We start from the raw sequence: 20,507 nt of genomic DNA on the forward strand, positions 1-20,507 counted from the left end.
CCCAATTGGCCTGTCCTTTTCTGGCCCTGGCTACATTGCATCTTCACCCATCGGCCCTTAGTTTATCCTGCCTCAGAGACCCCCAACCTCTTCCCTAGCACATACACATGCTTTGGGGCCTTTGGCCTCAGATGACCTGCAGTGGCTCTCCAGTTACAGGGAGCAGAAAGACACTTCCTCTGGGTCAGGAATGGTGCTGCCTGAGTGGGCTGACAAGCTGGAGGGGAGGGCACTGCTGTTCTTTCTTCTGTCCTTTCTGGGTTTGGCTTCTCCTCTGGGAGTGTCAGGAGACTGGGATGGTGGTAGTGATGAAAAGGGGAAGGTCCAGGTTTGGGTGGGAGCAAAGAGAATTTCCTAGCCTGGGTTAGGATGTGAGCAACCTTCCTGGTCCAGTCCTTTTCTTTGTCTCTCCTAAATCTCACCTTCCCTGGACCTGACATCCCATTCTTTTTTCCCTGCTCCCAGCTACTCCTCTGTTGGGGGTGGTTGGTGAAATAGAGCATGCTAGAGAGAAGATCTGAAAGATGTGGGTGTCAGGGGGAAAGGAGACCATTCTGAGGTTCCCAGCTCTCTCACCCAACACACACACACTCACACAGGACGGGAGCCTGGCTGTCAGTGAAAGAGCAGAGCTAGAATGGGAGAGGGACCTCACAGCTAGTGGCAGAGGGGGGAAGGTTAACTGAATTGACTGGTCAGGACAGGGAGAAGTAGAAGGTGGGCAAGCATGGGGCACCCGCCCATCCCTCCCTCAGGGGCACAGGCCACTGGTGAGGTAGGGGAGCAGCAGACAGGGTCAGCTGCAATGGTAGGCTGGTGGGGATGAGGGAAGAAAAGGTCCTGAGTTTATTTTCTTTATTTTTTTTGGCTGCGCCGTGAGGCCTGTGGGGTCTTAGTTTCCTGACCAGGGGTGGAACCCCGGCTCCACAGTGAAAGCACTGAGTCCTAGCCACTGGACAGCCAGGGAATCCCCTGAGTTATTTTCAAGACTAAAAAAGACCCAAATCCTGTAGCCAGAAAGACTGTTACATTTGTGTTTTTTTTTTTTTTTTTTCAGTAATCATTTATTGATCGCCTCCTTAACGCCAGGTACTGCGAGCCAGTAAAAACTCCTGTCTTGGAGTTGGAAGTGCGGAGAAAGGGCAAGAAAGAATTCAAAACAAATGGTGGAGGTTTCGACGTGTTACGGGCACTCCAGGGTAGGAAAGGCGGGAGACAGCTTAGAGGAGATGACATTTGAGCCGGCCAGGAAGGTGGAAAAAGGGGCTTTAGTGTGGCCCTTCCCCCAGGTCGGCAGCTGGAGCTCAGCCGGGAGGGCCCACTTCGCTCCCGGCTCCGATCCCCTTTCAGCCCATTCATCCATGCCTGGGCCGGGGGTGGGCGGGCAGACAATCAGACACTGTTTTATCACAGGCATCGGCTGCAACCTCCCGCTTGGCGCCCACAGCGCGCGGCCGCCGGGGGAACGAGTCTCCCCGGAACGTAAGCGTCCGGGCCTCTCACGTCCGACCAGGGAGTCGGGCCGGAAGGCGGGACGTCAGTGCTGCGGCCCGTGAGACGATGAAAGCACGCCCTCCGGGCAGGTCCATCTTTCCCCGCAGCCCCGCCCCAGCTCCGGCCCCCAGTGTTCCCGGTGCCGTGGCCGGCCACTGTTCTCCCCTCCCGGCTTTTGACCCTCAGAGACCGTGACCTGCGCACTACAACTCCCAGAAGGCTTCGCGACCAGGCCGCTTAGCACCATTGGAGAACGGCAGGGGGTGGGCCCTAATCGGAAAGGCCTAACAACCCTCGAGCGCTGCCGGAAGTTCCGGGAAGTGGGCTGGGAGGCTGGCCCGAGCTTCCGGGTTGGTCGCGCGCCTTCCTGCGGCTAAGATGGCGGCCGAGCATCCCGAACCCCCTAAAGGGGAGTTGCAGCTGCCGCCGCCGCCGCCCCCTGGGCACTACGGTGCCTGGGCTGCCCAGGAGCTTCAGGCCAAATTAGCAGAGATCGGAGCTCCGATCCAGGGTGAGGAGCACGGGAGGTCAAGAGCGGGAAAGTGCAGGCCTGCGGGGAAGCGGAGCTGGTTACCCCGGAGACTCGGGGGCGGGGGTGGAGGCTGGCCGCGGGGGCCTGACTTGGGCCTGCTCCGCCTGACCTACCCCATTGATCCTGTGCTTTGCCCAGCAGGGACTCGCGAGGAGCTGGTGGAGCGGCTGCAGACCTACACCCGCCAGGTAAGTGTTGGTGGCGGGACATCAGGGTAGGCCGAGCTTTTCGAGGAGGCATTAATGATCCCTCACAACTCGGTCTTCGTTCTTAACGTATCTCCGTACAGCAAGTGGGGTCTTGCTCTTTTTGCCTCTTCTTGCCTGCTCAGATATATCGGTCTTCCTGAGAGTCCAGTCCGAGCTCTGGCAGACAGACTCTGGGTAAATTTTGTTGAACAGAGCGAATGTTGTTCAGTGGAAGAACTCCTTTTGGGCTGACTCAGAGTCCTTCTCTTTCTCAGACTGGCATCGTCCTGAATCGGCCCGTTCTGAGAGGTGAAGATGGGGACAAAGCTGCTCCCCCTCCTATGTCAGCTCAGGTAAGGAGATTGTCCGGCTTGATAAGATCCGTTTCTACTCACAGTAGCCCATACTCTCACATGGAATGTACGGGAGGGATGCAACTAGCCGATTGGGCAGGGAGGTACTGTGATGACAGTATTGGGAACTCTTCAATTCTCCCTTGGTCCTGATCCTTGCCTCTTTCCTCGGTGTCAGCTCCTCCAAATACTACATGTCATTTAAGATTCAGCTTAAATATCTGGAAGCCTGATTTACTCCTCCCCTAGTGGAACGTAATCACCCTCTTCTCTGCCCTCCCAGCACACAGTTGCCATATTATTCAGTGAGAAACTAGGGCTTACTCCCTGATTTGATTTCATATTCTCTATATTTAGTGAGTCCTTGGAGGCACAGTGGCTCCAGCTCCTCTCAACTTGCATGTCTTTTCTGATCTAGGATTTGACTCTCTTTCTTTAGAGCAGTGGCTCTGACTTGGGGTCCAGGGACTTCTATGTGTGGGATGAGGAGTTCTTAGATGGCCTTTTGAGGTGTCCCTGAATCTCCTGAAATTGTATGCAAAGTCTGTGTTCGTGATATTTTTCTGGAGAGCGAGTTGATAGCTTCCATTAGTTGGTGCCCCAGAGTTAACATTGCTATAGAGTATTCTTGATATCCTTGATATTGCTGTAGAGTATTCTTTTCTTGAGTGCAAGAATTATGCGTCATTTGACTTCACATCCCAGCACCTGGCTTATAGCAGTTCCCCAGCAAATGTCTGCAGTTAGATAAATGCTGCCTAGTTAACGGTCTTATTTTCCCCACAGCTCTCTGGGATTCCCATGCCACCCCCCCCCATGGGACTCCCTCCTCTGCAACCTCCTCCGCCACCCCCACCACCCCCACCCGGCCTTGGCCTTGGCTTTCCTATGGCAGTTGGACCCCGCCCACCAAACCTGGGGCCCCCTCCTCCTCTCCGGGTGGGCGATCCCGTGGCGCTGTCAGAGGAAGAGCGGCTAAAGCTGGCGCAGCAGCAGGCGGCGTTGCTGATGCAGCAGGAGGAGCGTGCCAAGCAGGTAGGGCAGGTGGCGGCCTGAGCCTGGATCTCATCAGGGTCCCGAAAGGGGAGTGGAGCCTCAGAGAGAGCCGGATCCTGGGGCCAAGGCTTCTGGGAAGGTCTGAACCAAAGACTTGGGCCCTAGGCTGGAAGAGGACGCCAGGAAGCAGAGTTGTGGCAGACTGGCCTGTGGGGTATTGGTGCTGGTATGAGCTTGTTTTCTTTTTTAAGCAGGGAGATCATTCACTGAAGGAACATGAACTTTTGGAGCAGCAGAAGCGGGTAATGCCTCCCTCATCCTAACCTTTGACCTCAGGGTCCAGTTCTTTGTCTGTCACTGCTAGTGCTTAGTGTCTAAAACGAGAAGTACCATTCAAGTTCTCCATGGAGGGAATTCGCTGGCGGTCCAGTGGTTAGGACTCTGCGCTTCCACTGCTGGGGGCCTGGGTTCGATCCCTGGTGAGGGAACTAAGATCCTGCAAGCCGCATGGTATGGCCACAAAAAAAAAAAAAAAAAGTTTTCCGTGGAGGTTACCTCATCCTCATCTAAGTTCCAGTATCTCCTAAATAATTCTCTCTTTCATGTAGCCCAAGGGTTGGTAAACTGTGGAGTACAGCCTGTTTTTTATGGCCTGTGATGTAAGAATGGTCTTTATATTTTTGAAGGATCATTTAAAAAAACACAACAAAAACAAACGGAGAATACACAACAGAGTCTGTACAGACAGTCTGAAAAGGCTAAAATATTTACTGACTGGCCCATTACAGAAAAGGTTTCCTGACCCCTACTAGTCTTACATGATATCATTTGAGGTACATTGGAGAGAACTCTGGGCTAATTTAGTTATTTGTATCAGATTTAGTTTAAACGTGATGGCTCTGAGTTAGGGAATGATACGTAAGACATTCAGCCACAGAGACACATTATATCAGTTGTTACCCCATACGTTACTCAGGAGTATTAGAAAATAAGCATTAACAGCAACAAATATGGAAATATTTACAGAGTACTGTCTTTGCCCAGATTGTGCTAGATCTTGAGGGGCAGGTACAAGAAAAGAGTTCAGTGTCCTTAGAAATAACTTAATCTCTTGGGGAAGAAAAATCTTGTTAAAAAACAGAAGGTAGTGTTTATTAAGTATTAAATTCTCTGTTAGGAACCAGAAGTTTCTCAGGGTTTTTATTGGTGTAATTTCCAGGGGTTTTCTTTTGTGGTGAGAGGGCTCCTTCACTTGGATCAATAGCCTGGAAGTGTGGGTGTGGCGAGGATGTCAGAACACGGGTGGTACCTGATTAATCAGTTCTCCTTGGGCCAGTTACCTGGCTGAAAGGCTGCATTTGCCAGGTGCTGCCTGCCCAATGGATTTCCAAAGCGGTGTCTCCAACTCCTACTTCCCTCTCATAGGCAGCTGTGTTACTGGAGCAGGAACGGCAGCAGGAGATTGCCAAGATGGGCACGCCAGTCCCTCGGCCCCCACAAGACATGGGCCAAATTGGTGTTCGCACTCCTCTGGGTCCTCGAGGTAAGACCGTGGAAATGGAAGGGAAGGGCAAGGAAGATGATGACAATTTTTAACTTAAGCATATATCACATGAAAAGGTGCACATATTGTAAGCGTACAGTTCAGTGAATTTTCACAAACTGAATACATCCATACAACTAGCACTTGGACCAAGAACCAAAACTACCAGCACCCTAGAAGCCCTGCACCCTTCTAGCCACCCCTTCTCCCAAGGGTAACCATTACCCTGACTTTGAAGCAAGGAAGGTAATTTTTATGTTTTGATTTTTTTTTCAAATCATTCTTTTTAAAAAAATTTAGTTATTTTATTTTTGGCTGCATTGGGCCTTCATTGCTGTGCACGGGCTTTCTCTAGTTGCGGCGAGCGGGGGCTACTCTTCTTTGCGGTGCGCAGGCTTCTCATTACGTTGGCTTCTCTTTGTTGTGGAGCATGGGCTCTAGGCATGTGGGCTTCAGTAGTTGTGGCATGTGGGCTTAGTAGTTGTAGTTTGCGGGCTCTAGGGCACAGGCTCAGTAGTTGTGGCACACAGGCTTACTTGCTCTGTGGCACGTGGGATCTTCCTGGACCAGGACTCGAACCCATGTCCCCTGCATTGGCAGGCGGATTCCCAACCACTGAGCCGCCAGGGAAGCCCCAAGGAAGGTAATTTTTAAAATGTGTGATTTGTCTTTTCTTACTTGAGATTTTGTTTTTTCTCCTCTCAGTGGCTGCTCCAGTGGGTCCCACTCCCACTGTCCTGCCTATGGGGGCCCCTGTTCCTCGGCCTCGTGGTCCCCCACCACCTCCTGGAGATGAGAACAGAGAGGTGAGATTGCTGATTTCCTCCTAGGGACAGGAGAGTGTTTTAGAAAGGGACTGTTTCTGGATTTTTTGAGAAGGATTCCAGAGAAGATGGGAGAACTTCTGGGGGTGGGGTTGGGTGCGGGGAGCCATATTTACTTAAAACATACTTAGGTAGGGCAGGAAGTAGGGTCTGGGAGACGTTTCTGGGGTAGGGTTCTGGGCTTCACTTTGAGGGATGCTGAGGGATGGTTGAATTCAGTTGGTGTTGTCCCCTATCTGCTGTTCCCAACACCTGGCCAGCAGGCTTTCGAGTACAAGAGGTAGGAGTCGGAGGAAAAAGGGCACTGTGATCACCCCCTCTGCCTGGGTTGTCTCTGGCAGATGGATGACCCCTCTGTGGGCCCCAAGATCCCCCAGGCTTTGGAAAAGATCCTGCAGCTAAAGGAGAGCCGCCAGGAAGAGATGAACTCTCAGCAGGGTGAGTGTGCCACCGTGTCCCAAGGGCTGCAGGGACAGAGCCTGCAGAGCTGCAGCCAAGTGTGCTTCCCTCCTCCCTCCCCCGAGGAGGATTTGAGAGAGAAACTGGCTCTTGGTAAAGAGGGGTTACCGTGAAGAGACTGATGGCCTCCTTCCTCCCTTACAGACGAAGAGGAAATGGAGACAGATACTCGCTCGTCCCTGGGCCACTCGGCGTCAGAGACTGAGGAGGACACAGTGTCCATATCTAAAAAAGAGGTATGGATGGAGCTGGATCTGGAAGGGATGTCAGAGAGAGGGTTTGGGCCCTAAAATAACCCCTATTCTAAGTGTTCAATAAGCAGTAGCTGCTGTTTCTTGCCAGTTCTTTGTCCAAAGCGTCTTACAGGTATTTTTTATTCAATTGGCTAAATCCTTTGAGTTCTGAGTGTGATGCCTGCCTCCATTTTAGAGCTGAAATAACTGAGGTTCTGAGAGATGCAGTAATGTACTCAGAGGCACACAGCTTGAGAGGGGTAGAACTTTGTGGTCTGACTTCGAGGCCTCTTTTCTCAGTCACTTGGGGAAATTGGGTGAGATTGGCGGTTGGGAGGCAAGCATGGTGCTTGGATTCCCTGACCCAGTTGGTTTTCCATGTTTTGGCAGAAAAACCGGAAGCGTCGGAACCGAAAGAAGAAGAAAAAGCCCCAGCGGGTGCGGGGGGCATCATCTGAGAGCTCTGGGGACCGAGACAAAGAGTCAAGCCGCTCCCGTGGCTCTGACTCCCCAGCGGCTGATGTGGAAATTGAGTACGTGACTGAAGAGCCTGAAATTTATGAGCCCAACTTCATCTTCTTCAAGAGGATTTTTGAGGCTTTCAAGGTACAAGGAGGAGCGCCCTCGGAAGGGGCAGAGCTAGCAGAGTAGGGGCAGGGATGGGGCAGGACAAGGGGAGGAGGGCACCTCTTCAGTGCCAGGTTCAGGAACCGGGGAGGGGCCCAGGGCTGGGGTTTCCATGCTGTCTGCCTCCTCAGCTCACTGATGACGTGAAGAAGGAGAAGGAGAAGGAGCCAGAGAAACTTGACAAACTGGAGAACTCTGCGGCCCCCAAGAAAAAGGGCTTTGAGGAGGAGCACAAGGACAGCGATGATGATAGCAGTGATGACGAGCAGGTGAAGCCCACGCTCTCCTGTTGGGGAAACAAGGGCTCTGGGGACGAGTAGCTGAGATACAGCCAGCGAGGGACCATGGGGAACTCTTGCAGGGGAGAAGTCCTTTGGTGGCTTTAGTTTCAGGGTAAGCTGGGCGGTCTGATTCACACCTAAGAATCCTGCTCACAAGAGATGATTGTTCTGGGACTTCCCTGGTGGTCCAGTGGTTAGGTCTCCACACTTCCACTGCAGGGGGCACGGGTTCAATCCCAGGTTGGGGAAGTAAGATCTCGCAAGCCGTGCAGTGAGGCCAAGAAAAAGAAAAAATGTCCTGTTCTAGGAAAAGAAGCCAGAAGCCCCCAAGCTGTCCAAGAAGAAGCTGCGCCGAATGAATCGCTTCACTGTGGCTGAACTCAAGCAGGTGAGAGCTGAGACGTTCCATCAAGGCCTGGAGCCCAGCTGGGAGAGCACACGAGGAGCTCCCGGAACCTCTCAGGGGGTTTGCTCTCGGGGTGGGGAGGAGGGCTTTGAAGGAGGCCCGGGACGGGCCCTTTGAGGAAGAGCAAGCAGGCAAGCTTTAGATCTGCGAAGTTCAGGCTTTCCAGAGGGGTGCTGCTGTGTTTTCCAGCTTGTGGCTCGGCCCGACGTTGTGGAGATGCATGACGTGACTGCGCAGGACCCCAAGCTCTTGGTTCACCTCAAGGCCACTCGGAATTCTGTGCCCGTGCCTCGCCACTGGTGTTTTAAGCGCAAGTACCTGCAGGGCAAACGAGGCATTGAGAAGCCCCCCTTCGAGCTACCCGACTTCATCAAACGCACAGGCATCCAGGAGATGCGGGAGGCCCTGCAGGAGAAGGTGAGGGCCTGGCTGGGGTTCAGATCTGCCCTGGGGGATCCACGTCCTTAGCAGCAACCGGCTTCAAAATTGCAGCTGGCTCCCAAAACCCACCTACACATTAATTGTCTGATTATTTATTCTTCAGTTTAGAAGTCAGCACTGCATGTCACACATGGCAGGGAGGGCAGGAGGGGAAGGACATCTCACAAAAGGCAGACCTCACCTGTATGCTCAGAGCTCGCTCTCTTGCCCCCGCTGAGACTTCCGGTTCTGTGCGGTTCGGTTTGCCCCTTTGTCTCCTTGTCCCCCTGCCTGCACTTTGCCAACTCTCTCATTTGCACACGGTGACTCCTCCCTCTGCAGGTTGCTGTGTCTGTACTTCTCTGCCCCCTGTGTGAACCTGATGCACTTGTGGCTAGAAATGTATGGTGGTTGTGTAACTTCTTGAATTTAAAATTTTTAATTAAATACTCTCATTAGGTAATAGTTGCGTGTAGTGCAGAAATTAAGGAGGTACCAAAGCACATGGTGAAAACTGCCTCCCAGTTAGATTCTAGTCACCTAGCTCTCTGCAGAGGCAACTGATGAGCTCAGTCTCTTGATCAGATGGCTTAAAAAATATTTGACCTAGATAGCTGAGGCTGATTGCATATGTTACATCTATTTTGTTCAGCGTGGATCATGTAATTTTGAGGGGCTTGAGCAGGAAGGATTTTGGTGACTTTCGGAATGAGCCAAATGAGGTTTCCCTCTGTCTCTTTTGGGAGTGGGGATTTAGACCTACCAAGAGTTGAACTTGGTGAATACCTTTTATGGTGTGTCTTCTGCCATGCCCCACAGGAAGAACAGAAAACCATGAAGTCAAAGATGCGCGAGAAGGTTCGGCCCAAGATGGGGAAGATCGACATTGATTACCAGAAACTGCATGACGCCTTCTTCAAGTGGCAGACCAAGCCAAAGCTGACCATCCACGGGGACCTGTACTACGAGGTCCGGGAGGGGGCGGGGAGGCAAGGCTGGGCCTTTGGGCATGGCTGTGTAACTCTTGGTCAAAAGGGGTTTGGAAGCTGGAAGCGGGTACGGGGCCCCTCCCCTCAGCCTTAGAGTTTGGAATGAGGTAGTTTTCTGAAAGAGAAATGCAGACTATGTCTTTGAGGTGATCATTGTTTATTGTGGGTGGTTCAGGAACAGAGGGGCCAAGGGCAGATGCTTTTAGGAAACGTTTAGTATTGAGGGTAGGAGAAAAGTATTTTTTTTCTGATGCTTGAAATAATCACCGTGCAGTTTTTCAAGTGGAAGGACCTTGGAGATCATCTTCTCGAACGTCCTCATTTAGCAGATGAGAAAGCCTGTCCTTAGATTTGGCCACGTTCTCATAGTGGGTTAGTGACTGCACTGGGAGTCTTGCCTTTCTCCCTACTTCCTGGCCTTTATTCCTTTCCCTACTCTAGCCAGGGAAAGAAGTGATGAGAATCAGAGTGGGAACTGGGTAGCCCTCAGTGGGACTTTGTGTCTGATGTGGATTGGGACATCTCGTCTTTGTTCTCATGTCCTCTTGCAATTGACCTCCCAGCGTGTGTCTGGTGTCCACAATACAGCATGCTTGGCTTTTTCCTCAGGGGAAGGAGTTTGAGACACGACTGAAGGAGAAGAAGCCAGGAGATCTGTCTGATGAGCTGAGGATTTCCTTGGGGATGCCAGTAGGACCAGTGAGTGCCAGTTATCTGACTGGGAAAGTAGAGAAGGGGTTGGGAATTGGGGCAGGAGAGAGACAAGGGGATAGGGTTGGGCAGATGGTATCCTGTCCTCTTTTTCCTGCAGAATGCCCACAAGGTCCCTCCCCCGTGGCTGATTGCCATGCAGCGATATGGACCACCCCCGTCGTACCCCAACCTGAAAATCCCTGGGCTGAACTCGCCTATCCCCGAGGTGAGTACTATCCTTTCTTTCATTCTTAGCTGGCTCTACATTTTTTTTTTTTTTGCGGTATGCAGGCCTCTCCCGTTGCGGAGCACAGGCTCCGGACGCGCAGGCTCAGCGGCCATGGCTCACGGGCCCAGCCACTCCGCGGCATGTGGGATCTTCCCGGACTGGGGCACGAACCCGTGTCCCCTGCATCGGCAGGCGGACTCTCAACCACTGCGCCACCAGGGAAGCCCTGGCTCTACTTTTTAACTAGAGGATGATTTTCTTTTCCCTTTTCTCATTCTACCATGTGTCCTTTTTTTTTTTTTTTAAAGGAGTAATGGTTTTTGTTTTAAAAAAGAATCTGAGATGCTTGTCATAAAGTGGTCAATCAGAATTGACAAGTACAAAGATGAAAACACATCACCCACATTTCACCACTCAAATAACCAAATTTAATATCTGGTGAATGTGTTTCCAGATAATCTCTCTGATATTATCAGAGAGATAGACAGATATAATTTTATCTCAGGAATGGCATTGAACTTATTTTTATTTTTAAAATTTTTTTAAGGAAAGATTTATTAAAGTGAAAAAGAAGTAATTGTTAAACTTCAGATAAAAATTTCTGTCCCTTAAGAGTAATAGATTCTAAAAGCTTACCAAAGTTAGGAAAAATCAGTAAGAAGTTGGAGTAATGTTTTTTAAAGTGTATGTTTCAGTTTCAGATAGCATGGACTCTGCCACAAAGGCTGAATTTATTAGCATGCTTTCTGCTCCCATCTCCCCATCCTATTACCTCCAGATTTTTATTGTTTACTACTTTTGCTTTGTAATGCTTTATAAGATTTAATTCTTCTCTGAAATCATAATCTCCAGAGTTCCCAGGTGTTAGTTCTGTACTTTGGAGCATGACTTTTCTTTAGGGCTTCAGTGTTTCTTTTGGAGCATAGGAGTGGAACTGACTTGCTTTCCTGTCTTGCAGAGCTGTTCTTTTGGGTACCATGCTGGTGGCTGGGGCAAACCCCCAGTAGATGAGACCGGGAAACCCCTCTATGGGGATGTGTTTGGAACCAATGCTGCTGAATTTCAGGTATGGGCCACGGCTGGCAAGCTTGGTCTTAGTTAAGGTTATGAAGTTCAGAGATAGTTGGTTTATAGCTTCATTAGCAGAGAGCTGTGTGTTCTGAAGTTTCAAAGTCTGAAAAAGGGACATATGTTTTCCTGAGATGTAATGCAAGCTCCCCACTAGCATATGAGCTCTTTGTCGGTAGTGATTATTGTCTATTTGTTTACTCTCATATCCCTCTGTTTACAACCGCTTGACACATAATAGGTATATAGTAAACATTTGTTGAATGAATGAGTGATGTCTTTCAGACCAAGACTGAGGAAGAAGAGATTGATCGGACCCCTTGGGGGGAGCTGGAGCCATCTGATGAAGAGTCTTCAGAAGAAGAGGAAGAGGAAGAAAGTGATGAAGATAAGCCAGATGAGACGGGCTTCATTACCCCTGCAGACAGGTGGGGGAAGCAGAGAGTCTGCCTCTCTGAAGTGGTATGTCTGTCTTTGGGGGCCTTGTCTTTACTCCAGAGCTTGTTCCTCTCTTCACAGTGGCCTCATCACTCCTGGAGGGTTCTCATCAGTGCCAGCTGGAATGGAGACCCCTGAACTCATTGAACTGAGGAAGAAGAAGATTGAGGAGGCGATGGATGGGTGAGGGAACCAGGGAGGGCTGAGAGGGGAGGATTTTCAGCCTCTAGGTGGACTGGCTGACTTTTTCTCCGGCCCCCCCTTTTTCTTTTTAAACAATTATTGAACACTAGCTCTGTGCCAGGCACTGCTCTAGGCACTGGGACATCTGCAGTGAAAAAGTCAGGCGAGGTAAACAAGTGATCAGAGAACAAGGTAATTTCAGATGTGGATAAGACGTGTAGCAAAGGAAACTGAGTAATAGGATGTAGAGGGATTTGGGTGGTGGGGAGGCCTTTGGGAAGGCTTATGGAGGAAGAGGTATTTGGGCTGAGAGCTGGGGCAGAAAGAACTGTAAGAGCAAGTAAAAGAACACTGGAAATGATAATAGACAATTCTTATTATTTAAATCTCTCTAAAAGATAATTGACCATTTAAACAAAAATAATAACCATGTAGTAGCCTTCCTTTTTGAAAGATACAGGATTCTAGGTTAACAGTGATTTTTTTTCTTTCATTACTTTAAAGATGTTGATTCAGTGTCTTCTTTCTTGCATCATTTCTGGCAGGAAATCTGTCATCATCCTTCCTTTGTTCCTCTGTGCATTTGTGCCATTTTTCTCTGGCTGCTTTTAAGATTTTCTTTTTATCACTGTTTTGAACAGATTATGACATGCAGTGTAGTGCAGCATAGTAGTGTAGTTTTCTTCGTATTTCTTTCTTTTGTTAAAACGGTTTGGTGGGGTGTTTTTTCCCTTCTTTTTCTGGCCATGCTGCATGGCTTGCAGGATCTTAGTTCCCCAACCTGGTGAAAGCCAGGAGTGAAAGCAGTGAAAGTGGCGAGTCCTAACCACTGGACTGCCAGGGAAGTCCCATCTTTTGTTTCTTTACTTGGGGTTTGTTAAGCATCTGGAATCTGTGCCTTTATAGTTTTTATTAATTTTGGAAAAATTCTGGCCATTATTTCTCCAAATATTTTTTCCTGTTCCCTTCTCTTTCTCCTCTCCTTTGGGAACTCCAATTATACATCTATTAGATTTCTTGAAGTTGACCTACAGCTCACCGATGCTCTGTTCATTTAAAAAATTTCTCATTTCTCTTTTTATTTCATTTTAGAAGTTTTCTATTCCTATGTCTTCAAGTTTGCTAATATTTTTTTCCACTATTTCTAATCTGACATTAATCCCATCCAGTGTAGTTTTCATCTCTAGAAGTGCGATTTGGGTCTTTTTATATCTCCTGTGTCTCTTATTTGACTTTTGAACATACGGAATCCAATTATAATAACATTTTAATGTACTTGCCTGCTAATGCTAACATCTGTGCCAGTTCTGGGTTGATTTAAGTGCATTGATTGTTTTCCTCATTGACGATTGTATTTTCATGCTTCTTTGCATGTCTGGTAATTTTTGATTGGATGACAGACTTTGTGAAATGTACCTTGTCAGGTCCAGAATACTTTCATAGTCCTATAAATCTTCTTTAGTTTTGTTCAAGGTTACAGTTAAGGTACTTGGAAACAGTTCGATTCTTTCAGGTCTTGCTTTTCAGGTTCATTAGGCAGGACTGAAGCAGTGCTCAGTCCTCTTCACTATTGAGGCACAAGACCCTATACTCTATCCAATATCTTGTTAATCAGGAGGTTTTTCAGTCTGGCTAGTGGGACTAGGCACTATTCCCAGTCCCGTGTGAAGAGCAGGCATGTATGATACCACTAATGCTAACGGGTGGTTCTTTCCCTGGCCTTGGTAGTCTCCATCCACACAGTACTCACCTGAGAACTTGAGGGGATTCTCTGTAGGTCTCTTGAGTTCTCGAGTCTCTGTGCTGCTTTCTCTTCTCCAGTTCTCTGTCCTGTGATCTCTAGTCACCGTAGTCTCTCTGCACTTTCAGCTTCATCCTTTCAACTCCTAGAGTCCTCTGGGCTCTACAGGAGTTCCCCTCTTTATTCTGTAGCCTGGAAACTCTCAGTGCAGTAGGATGGACAATTGAAGGAATCACCTCATTTGTTTCCTGTCTCTCAGGAGTCACTGTCCTTCGTTGCTTCGTGTCCAGTGACTTGAAAACCACTGTTCCATATATTTTGCCCCTTTTTTGATAGTTTCAGGTGGGAGGGTAAATCTGGTCCCTGTTACTCCTTATCCAGAAGCAGAAGTCTCAAGTTTTGAGGAAGAAAAAGAAAGAAGGGTATTGGGGCTAGACTGTAGTGAGCAGGGATTAAGTACGGGACCAGATGATGAACCCTATAGGTCATGGTAAAGAGTTTGGGTTTATTCAAACAATGATCAGAAGCCTCAAAGGGTTTTGAGCAAAGGAGTGACAGGATGTGAATTCCGTTTTTCCTTCTGGCTGCTTTGTGAGAATAGATTTTCACCTCTTCCAGGGGGAGGGGTGGGGATGAAGTCATGGTCTGGGTTGGTATTGGTAGATTTGCTGTTGTATTTCGAGTAGCATTCTTGAAACAGGTGGCACTTCTTCCTCCCATGGGTCTCCATGACTTGCAGAGGCAGCTTGGGCAGAATTTTTCCCCTGGGTATCTTGGAACCTCGCTGGGGAGCTCTGTGGGGATGCTGCCCTTACTCCTTTTGCTGTCCCTCCTGGAGACCCTTTTATCCTTTCCTTTTTGGGCTTGACCCCCTCGTCCTTTGCAGAAGTGAGACGCCTCAGCTGTTCACTGTGTTGCCAGAGAAGAGAACGGCCACTGTTGGGGGCGCCATGATGGGATCAACCCACATCTATGACATGTCCACGGTGAGCACTTGGAGGATACCGCTTTTGGGGGCTGGGAAGTGGGTCAGGAGCTAGGGCTTCTGAGCTTCCCCTTTGGAGATGACAAGGCTCTGATTCCTCTTCCAGGTTATGAGCCGGAAGGGCCCGGCCCCCGAGCTACAAGGTGTGGAAGTGGCCCTGGCACCCGAAGAGCTGGAGCTGGATCCCATGGCCATGACCCAGAAGTATGAGGAGCACGTGCGGGAGCAGCAGGCACAAGTGGAGAAAGAAGACTTCAGTGACATGGTGGCTGAGCACGCGGCCAAGCAGAAGGTGGGCGCGCACACAGGAGCCTGGCTTCGTGAGCGCCAGGGACCAGGGCCGCCTTTCTCAGTGGGCTGGTGTCCTCTAGTGGTGAGAGGGAGGGAGGACGCAGTGCCTGCTGCCCTGAGCTTCCTTGGGGTTGGGAACCTAGGAATCCTCCAGTGGGCTGCCCTCTTTAAGGATGATGAAACAGGCACAGGGAGGGGAGGGAACTCATCCAACTCTGAGAATTCCAGTTTCAGTACTTTTTCCACAGACGTGTGTGGCTCTGTCAGGCTGCCCACTCTTTGTTTTGGGGATCAGCCAGTTGTTTAACCTGTTGTAACCTGTTTCATTCTCTCCTACAGCAAAAGAAACGGAAAGCTCAGCCCCAGGACAGCCGTGGGGGCAGCAAGAAATACAAGGAGTTCAAATTTTAGGTCCCCTCACACACCTGGCCCTCCTTTCGGCCCTTTGCCTGGACACCTGGGCTTCTTCACATGTGGGTCCCCAAAAGCCAGCTCTCCTGCTCTTCCCAGGGGCTTGTTATTTCATGTTCTTATTTTAGACCTGTTTTGTAAATAAAGCTGTTTCCCAAGGAAAGAGATGAATATGTAACACTGCTCATCCTCCTTCATCTTGTTTTAGTCCCCTCCTGCAAAAGAACGGAAACAGCCATTTTCTACAACCTGAAGTTGCTCCAGTGGCTGGGGGCAGGCACTTGGATCAGATGTTGCAGTTGAGACTGGTGATGAAGCTAAAGCCACACCGAGATTGTGTGTTTTACCACTGCCTGCTTTTGTAGGAAGGCTCTGGGGGAGGGACCTCCAGGTCTGGTTTGACCTTACTGGTGTGTCCTTGGGGACTAAAAATAGCCAGCTTAGCGCCCTGGCTGGGCTGAGGAAGTACAGTGGGCTTGGGAAGTAGGCCAGGTCAGGCCTTCCTAATAGACCTTGTGGCCAAGCGTCCAAGTCCTTACGTGGGAGAGAGCACAGCTCAAAGTCCGTATAGGTTGTCCTGAGTCCATGTGAGCCCCTGGGTGGTTTCATCAACAAGTCTCCAGGTTTTGGTGGGCGGGGGCTGCTTTCCCAGGTTCTAGTCCCCCTGTCCTGGGAGGTCTTTCTGACAGGCTAGACTACGTTGGCCCAATGGTTCCAACGGGCATTTGCCAAGCACTGGGGAGGGAAGTCGCATACTGCCGCTGTACCACTGATGCTGGTCCAAGTCCACCATCTGGGGTGCCGGCATGCAGGAGGATTCGAGATGGTTTCTGGAGCCGGGAGTGTGGGTGACTCCAGGGAGGATGAGGCAGTTGAGTAAGGCCTCGGGAAGAATAGGATTTTAGAAATTAAGTAAGTGACGAAGCAGAAAAACATCCCAAGTAGAAGAAATTGAGCGTAGAGATGGCTTGGGACTGTGATGGTTCTTTGTGGGAGGGGGACATTAGGGGCAGAAAATAGGTGGTTGGCTCCAGATGGGTCAGGGCTTAACTTCAGATTCACCCGTGCCAAAGGCCTTCTGAACTCTAGGTCCTTGAGCCCTTGCCCACACTGGGGAAAAGCGGGGCGGAAACTGCCCGGCCCACAGGCGCCCAGCCGGCCGCTGGGTCTCCATCGCTCCCTTCGCTGGTCGTGACGGCGAAGAAGCCCCGGAGCCGCAGGGTGGGGGCCAGGGCGGCGGTCGGAAAGCGGGCTTGGGTGGGCAGCGGGTTGGGCCTCTGGTCCACAGGCCCGAGAGGGCCGAGGCGCGCTGCCGCGGTAGCCCCCTCCGGTCCGGGGCCGCGCCCCGGAAAAGCGAGGTTTCCGCTGGCTCGGCTGCCGCCGCCCCCGTGGAAAGGACGACGCGAGAGAAGAGGGGGGTCAGCTGGCTGCCGCCGGGCCGCGAACTTAAGGAGAGGATCCGGCAGAGGCGCGAACCGCCGACCCCTCTCCTGAAGAGCGAGGGGCGCGCACGCCCACAGGCCCGCCCGGGGCGCGAGCGCGAGCGCGGCCCCGGCCCCGCCCCTCGGCGCTGGGTGGGGCGGGCGCGGGCCAGGCCTCCCCGCCCCCTCCCCGGACACGCCCACCCAGTGCTTTGGCGGCGCGAGCCGCAACTGGCAGCGGCGGGCGAGCGCGAGGACCGCGCGCCGCGAGGCCCCGCGCGTGCGTGCAGTCTCTCGCTCGCGCGCTCTGGCGGGCGGGCTGAGCAGACGAGTCGAGCCCCCGCCGCCGCCGCCGCCGCCGCCGCCGCCGGAGAAGCCTCGGCGTCCGCTCGGCGTCGCCTGATTCCCGTAACCCCTGTGCCTCCCTATCCCCGGCCGGGCCATGGCGGAACGTGGAGGGGCGGGCGGTGGTCCCGGAGGCGCCGGGGGCGGCAGTGGCCAGCGGGGCTCTGGGGTCGCCCAGTCTCCGCCGCAGCAGCCACCGCCGCAGCAGCTGCCGCAGCAGCCGACGCCCCCCAAGCTGGCCCAGGCCACCTCGTCGTCCTCGTCCACCTCGGCGGCGGCCGCCTCCTCCTCGTCCTCGTCCACCTCCACCTCCATGGCCGTCGCGGTGGCCTCGGGCTCTGCGACTCCCGGCGGCCCGGGGCCAGGCCGCACCCCCGCCCCCGTGCAGATGAACCTGTACGCCACCTGGGAGGTGGACCGGAGCTCGTCCAGCTGCGTGCCCAGGTGAGCGGCGGGTGGGGGGGACCGGGCCCTCGGGGGTCGCCCAGCCGGGTCTGTGGCAGGCCCCCGCCTTCCCATTCCTCCCCGTCCTATCGCCCAAGGGGGCACCCCGACCCTAGATTCCCTCTGGCTGCTTTGCCGCCCGGCCTGGCTCCTGCCCGGCCTCCCGGGACTCCTCCCGAATGGACCCCGCCCTCTCCTGGCATCCCCACCTTCTGTCTGGGGCCGGGGCCACCCTCTTCCCCTCTCTGAGCTGGGCCTTCTGGACTCTCAGCCCTGGGCCTTCTCTTGTTGATCTGACCGAATCCGGCCTTCCTGTCAGTTTCCCTGTGAAAGTCACAGACTCTTTTCCCGGCCTTGCCAGCTCCCGTGGGCTGTACATATGTTACATAGATGTGGTATGGATCTCTTTAGACATTATTTCCCAATATACTTGGCACGTGTCAAACTCGGTTGTCACCTTCTGCCAGGTAAAGTCGGTATAGTAACCCTTGGCGCTTCTAGTTTGTCTTCAACACACATGTTCATTTGTACTCCAAAGACACACATTGTGTCCCGGCCTCTACGTCTTGTAAAAGTCCTATTAAATGTGTCTTAAAGTGTATTTTTCATCCTCTTCTCCCTCCTCACCCCCCAATAACTGGTCACAACTTCTAGCCCTGCAGGGCTACATAAAATTACTGCCTGTTCCTAAATTCAATCCATTCCTCTGTCTGTTGGAACCATCTGGGGACTTTCCTTCCATTGGTAAAATATACCTGAGTTTGGCATATTTTCTGTTTCTGTATTGGCAAGGCAGTCTTTCTCAAACTCTTTGGGGACAGTGTGCAACATCCTACAGTTTACCCCTTGAATAGACACTGTGAAGCTGGTTTCACCCAGGAAGCCCAGAGAAGTGCCTGGAGGTAGTCTTTTTTGTCACCTGTAAACTGAGTTGATTCTGTTGGCTTGGAGTCTGGCTGGCTCCTTACTCTGTCAGCCCTGTCTTGGGCAGATGGACGTGTAAGTGGGGTTGGGGAGCATTGTCTGGTTACATCTTCAACTCTTTATTTTTCTCCATGCCTCCCCCTTTATTCTGAATTGTTTCATGCATGCAAGATTATATATGTCCTAGAAAGGATTGTAAATAAAAATGACAAGAAGTACATCTCTGTACTTGACTCAGCTTGAGAAAGAGCATTACAATTGTGTTGAAGCCCTCGGGGTGCCACTTCCTGATCACATCCCCTTCTTCCCCCTACAAAGGTAAACATTATTTTGAATTGTGTGTCTGTCATTTCCCTGTCTTATAAAATTAGTTTTACTGACATATGTGCATCTCTAAGCTATGTTTTTTAGTTGTGGATGTTTTGGGAAGTTTATATAAATGCTATCATACTGTATGTGTTCTGTGGCCTGTTTGTGTGTGTGTGTGTGTGTGTGTGTGTTTAAACTCAACGTTAAGTTCGTGAGAATCATCAGTGTTGTATGGTGGCTCTAAGTATTTTCACTATTGGGTAGAATTTCATTGTGTGAATGTATCATAAAGCTCCTTTTGATGAACATTTGGGTTGTTTCCTGTTTGTTAATACAAACAGTAATGCTGTAAATATTTTTGTCCAGGACTCTTGGTGCTCCTTGCAAAAGTTTCTTTAGGATGTCTTTATATGTAGGGGTGGAATTGCTATTTGAGAGATAAACGTCTGGAACATTTTTAGATAATGCTGAATTGTTTTCCATTAGCCCCTCTCTACTCTTCGTGTCCCTTGTGTTTCAGCGTTCACTTCACTGATTTATACTTTCCTTTTTCTCTGTCCTTTCTTCAGGGTAATCAGGAGCCACATTAGTTTAGTTAGGTTTGGCCAGTACCCTAACACACACCAGACGCAACTGGGAGTTTAGTATGTGGTGGTTTTCCTCTCTTGGTCCTAAGCAGGCCTGCCTTTCTCTTTCTGTACAGGCCCATCTATAGTTGAAGTATTCTCATCTACTTCTTTCAAACATAAAAGCACTGGGTCCTTTCCTCCATGGGTCCAGTGTTAGCATGCTTGCCTGTTCTTCCGTCACATCTATCACTGTTTGACTGGTGACCTTTGGACAGCTGCCTTCTCTAGCTTGTTAGATCAGAAAGGCGTGAGCCTACTGGCAAGAAGCTGCTGTGCAACCGAGGGGGATAAATAAAAACACTGATTGCTGTTGATTTCCAATCTGTCCCTATTGGTCACTGAAAGGTCCACACAATAAATTATTAGCCAAAGAAACAGCCAGGCATCCTGATCAAATCAGTAATTGTTATGTTGACTTGGTGTGAGAGCCTTAGACTGTCTTGTTGTTTTCACCTGCAGGGAGCATGCAGTTCTGTCATGTCTACCAACCAATCTTTGGGATTGTCAGCTGTCCTGCTCTGACTTATTTTTTAACCGGCACCCTTGTGCCTCCCAGCTCTTTGTGAAACACTTGTGCTCTTTGGAGCAGGCTGTTTTATCTGCAGGATGGAAAATAACACCCTGTGGGGAGAAAATGGCCTGCTATTGGCCCTTCCAGTGATTAGAGTCATCCAGTTAATTTGAAGTCTCCTTGGTATGCTTGTTCACATTGTTTGGAATGTATTGGCAGCGAGCACTCTGTATACAGCACGCTGAATATCGTCTAGGATTAACATTCTTGTCTTGTGTAACTCAAATGAGACACAAATGTATGATTTATATGCACTTGAGAAATGCACGCATGATTGTATGATCTAAGGTTGGATGTGTATAAAATGTCCTGGGATTCAGTCTTGTGAAATTGTCATCCTCTTCCTAGTGCAGAGAAGCGAGTTGAAAAGTCGAGTGTTAGGAAGGTCATGCTCCTTTTGTTGATCCCTGTAGGAATATAATTTACTTTTGGAAAAAAAAAAAAACTTTTTCCTTTATTAGATGTTTAAATAAAGTTGTT

At 50.6% G+C, this 20,507-nt stretch overlaps 2 protein-coding genes across 5 annotated transcripts in view; both read left to right on the forward strand.

Moving 5' to 3' along the window:
* The first annotated feature begins 1,843 nt into the window (after positions 1 to 1,843).
* Positions 1,844 to 15,547, forward strand: SF3B2 (splicing factor 3b subunit 2). 4 transcript variants are annotated; one of them, XM_033861126.2, is made up of 22 exons: positions 1,844 to 2,005; positions 2,168 to 2,214; positions 2,490 to 2,567; positions 3,354 to 3,602; positions 3,815 to 3,865; positions 4,989 to 5,106; positions 5,812 to 5,912; positions 6,272 to 6,368; positions 6,534 to 6,625; positions 7,013 to 7,228; positions 7,381 to 7,518; positions 7,838 to 7,918; positions 8,126 to 8,353; positions 9,176 to 9,325; positions 9,955 to 10,044; positions 10,157 to 10,264; positions 11,226 to 11,333; positions 11,621 to 11,763; positions 11,855 to 11,956; positions 14,584 to 14,683; positions 14,789 to 14,974; positions 15,313 to 15,547. In XM_033861126.2, exons 1-22 carry the CDS (start codon positions 1,873 to 1,875, stop codon positions 15,382 to 15,384), a joined length of 2,688 nt encoding a protein of 895 aa, XP_033717017.1. In that variant the 5' UTR covers positions 1,844 to 1,872; the 3' UTR covers positions 15,385 to 15,547. The 4 variants fall into 4 exon arrangements, with proteins under 4 accessions (XP_033717017.1, XP_073665275.1, XP_033717016.1 ...); XM_033861125.2 differs by having other exon boundaries at positions 1,847 to 2,005; positions 2,165 to 2,214; XM_073809174.1 differs by lacking the exon at positions 3,354 to 3,602.
* A 141-nt stretch (positions 15,548 to 15,688) lies between these two features.
* PACS1 (phosphofurin acidic cluster sorting protein 1) overlaps positions 15,689 to 20,507 on the forward strand; it is a 143,680-nt gene continuing 138,861 nt past the window's right edge. Inside the window, exon 1 of the mRNA XM_033861121.2 lies at positions 15,689 to 17,594. Within this exon, the coding sequence (XP_033717012.1) occupies positions 17,248 to 17,594 (347 nt within the window). The 5' untranslated portion in view covers positions 15,689 to 17,247. The remainder of the gene's footprint in view (positions 17,595 to 20,507) is intronic.

Source organism: Tursiops truncatus, chromosome 8 (genome assembly GCF_011762595.2).
Source record: "Tursiops truncatus isolate mTurTru1 chromosome 8, mTurTru1.mat.Y, whole genome shotgun sequence".
Classification (NCBI taxonomy): Eukaryota; Metazoa; Chordata; class Mammalia; order Artiodactyla; family Delphinidae; genus Tursiops; species Tursiops truncatus.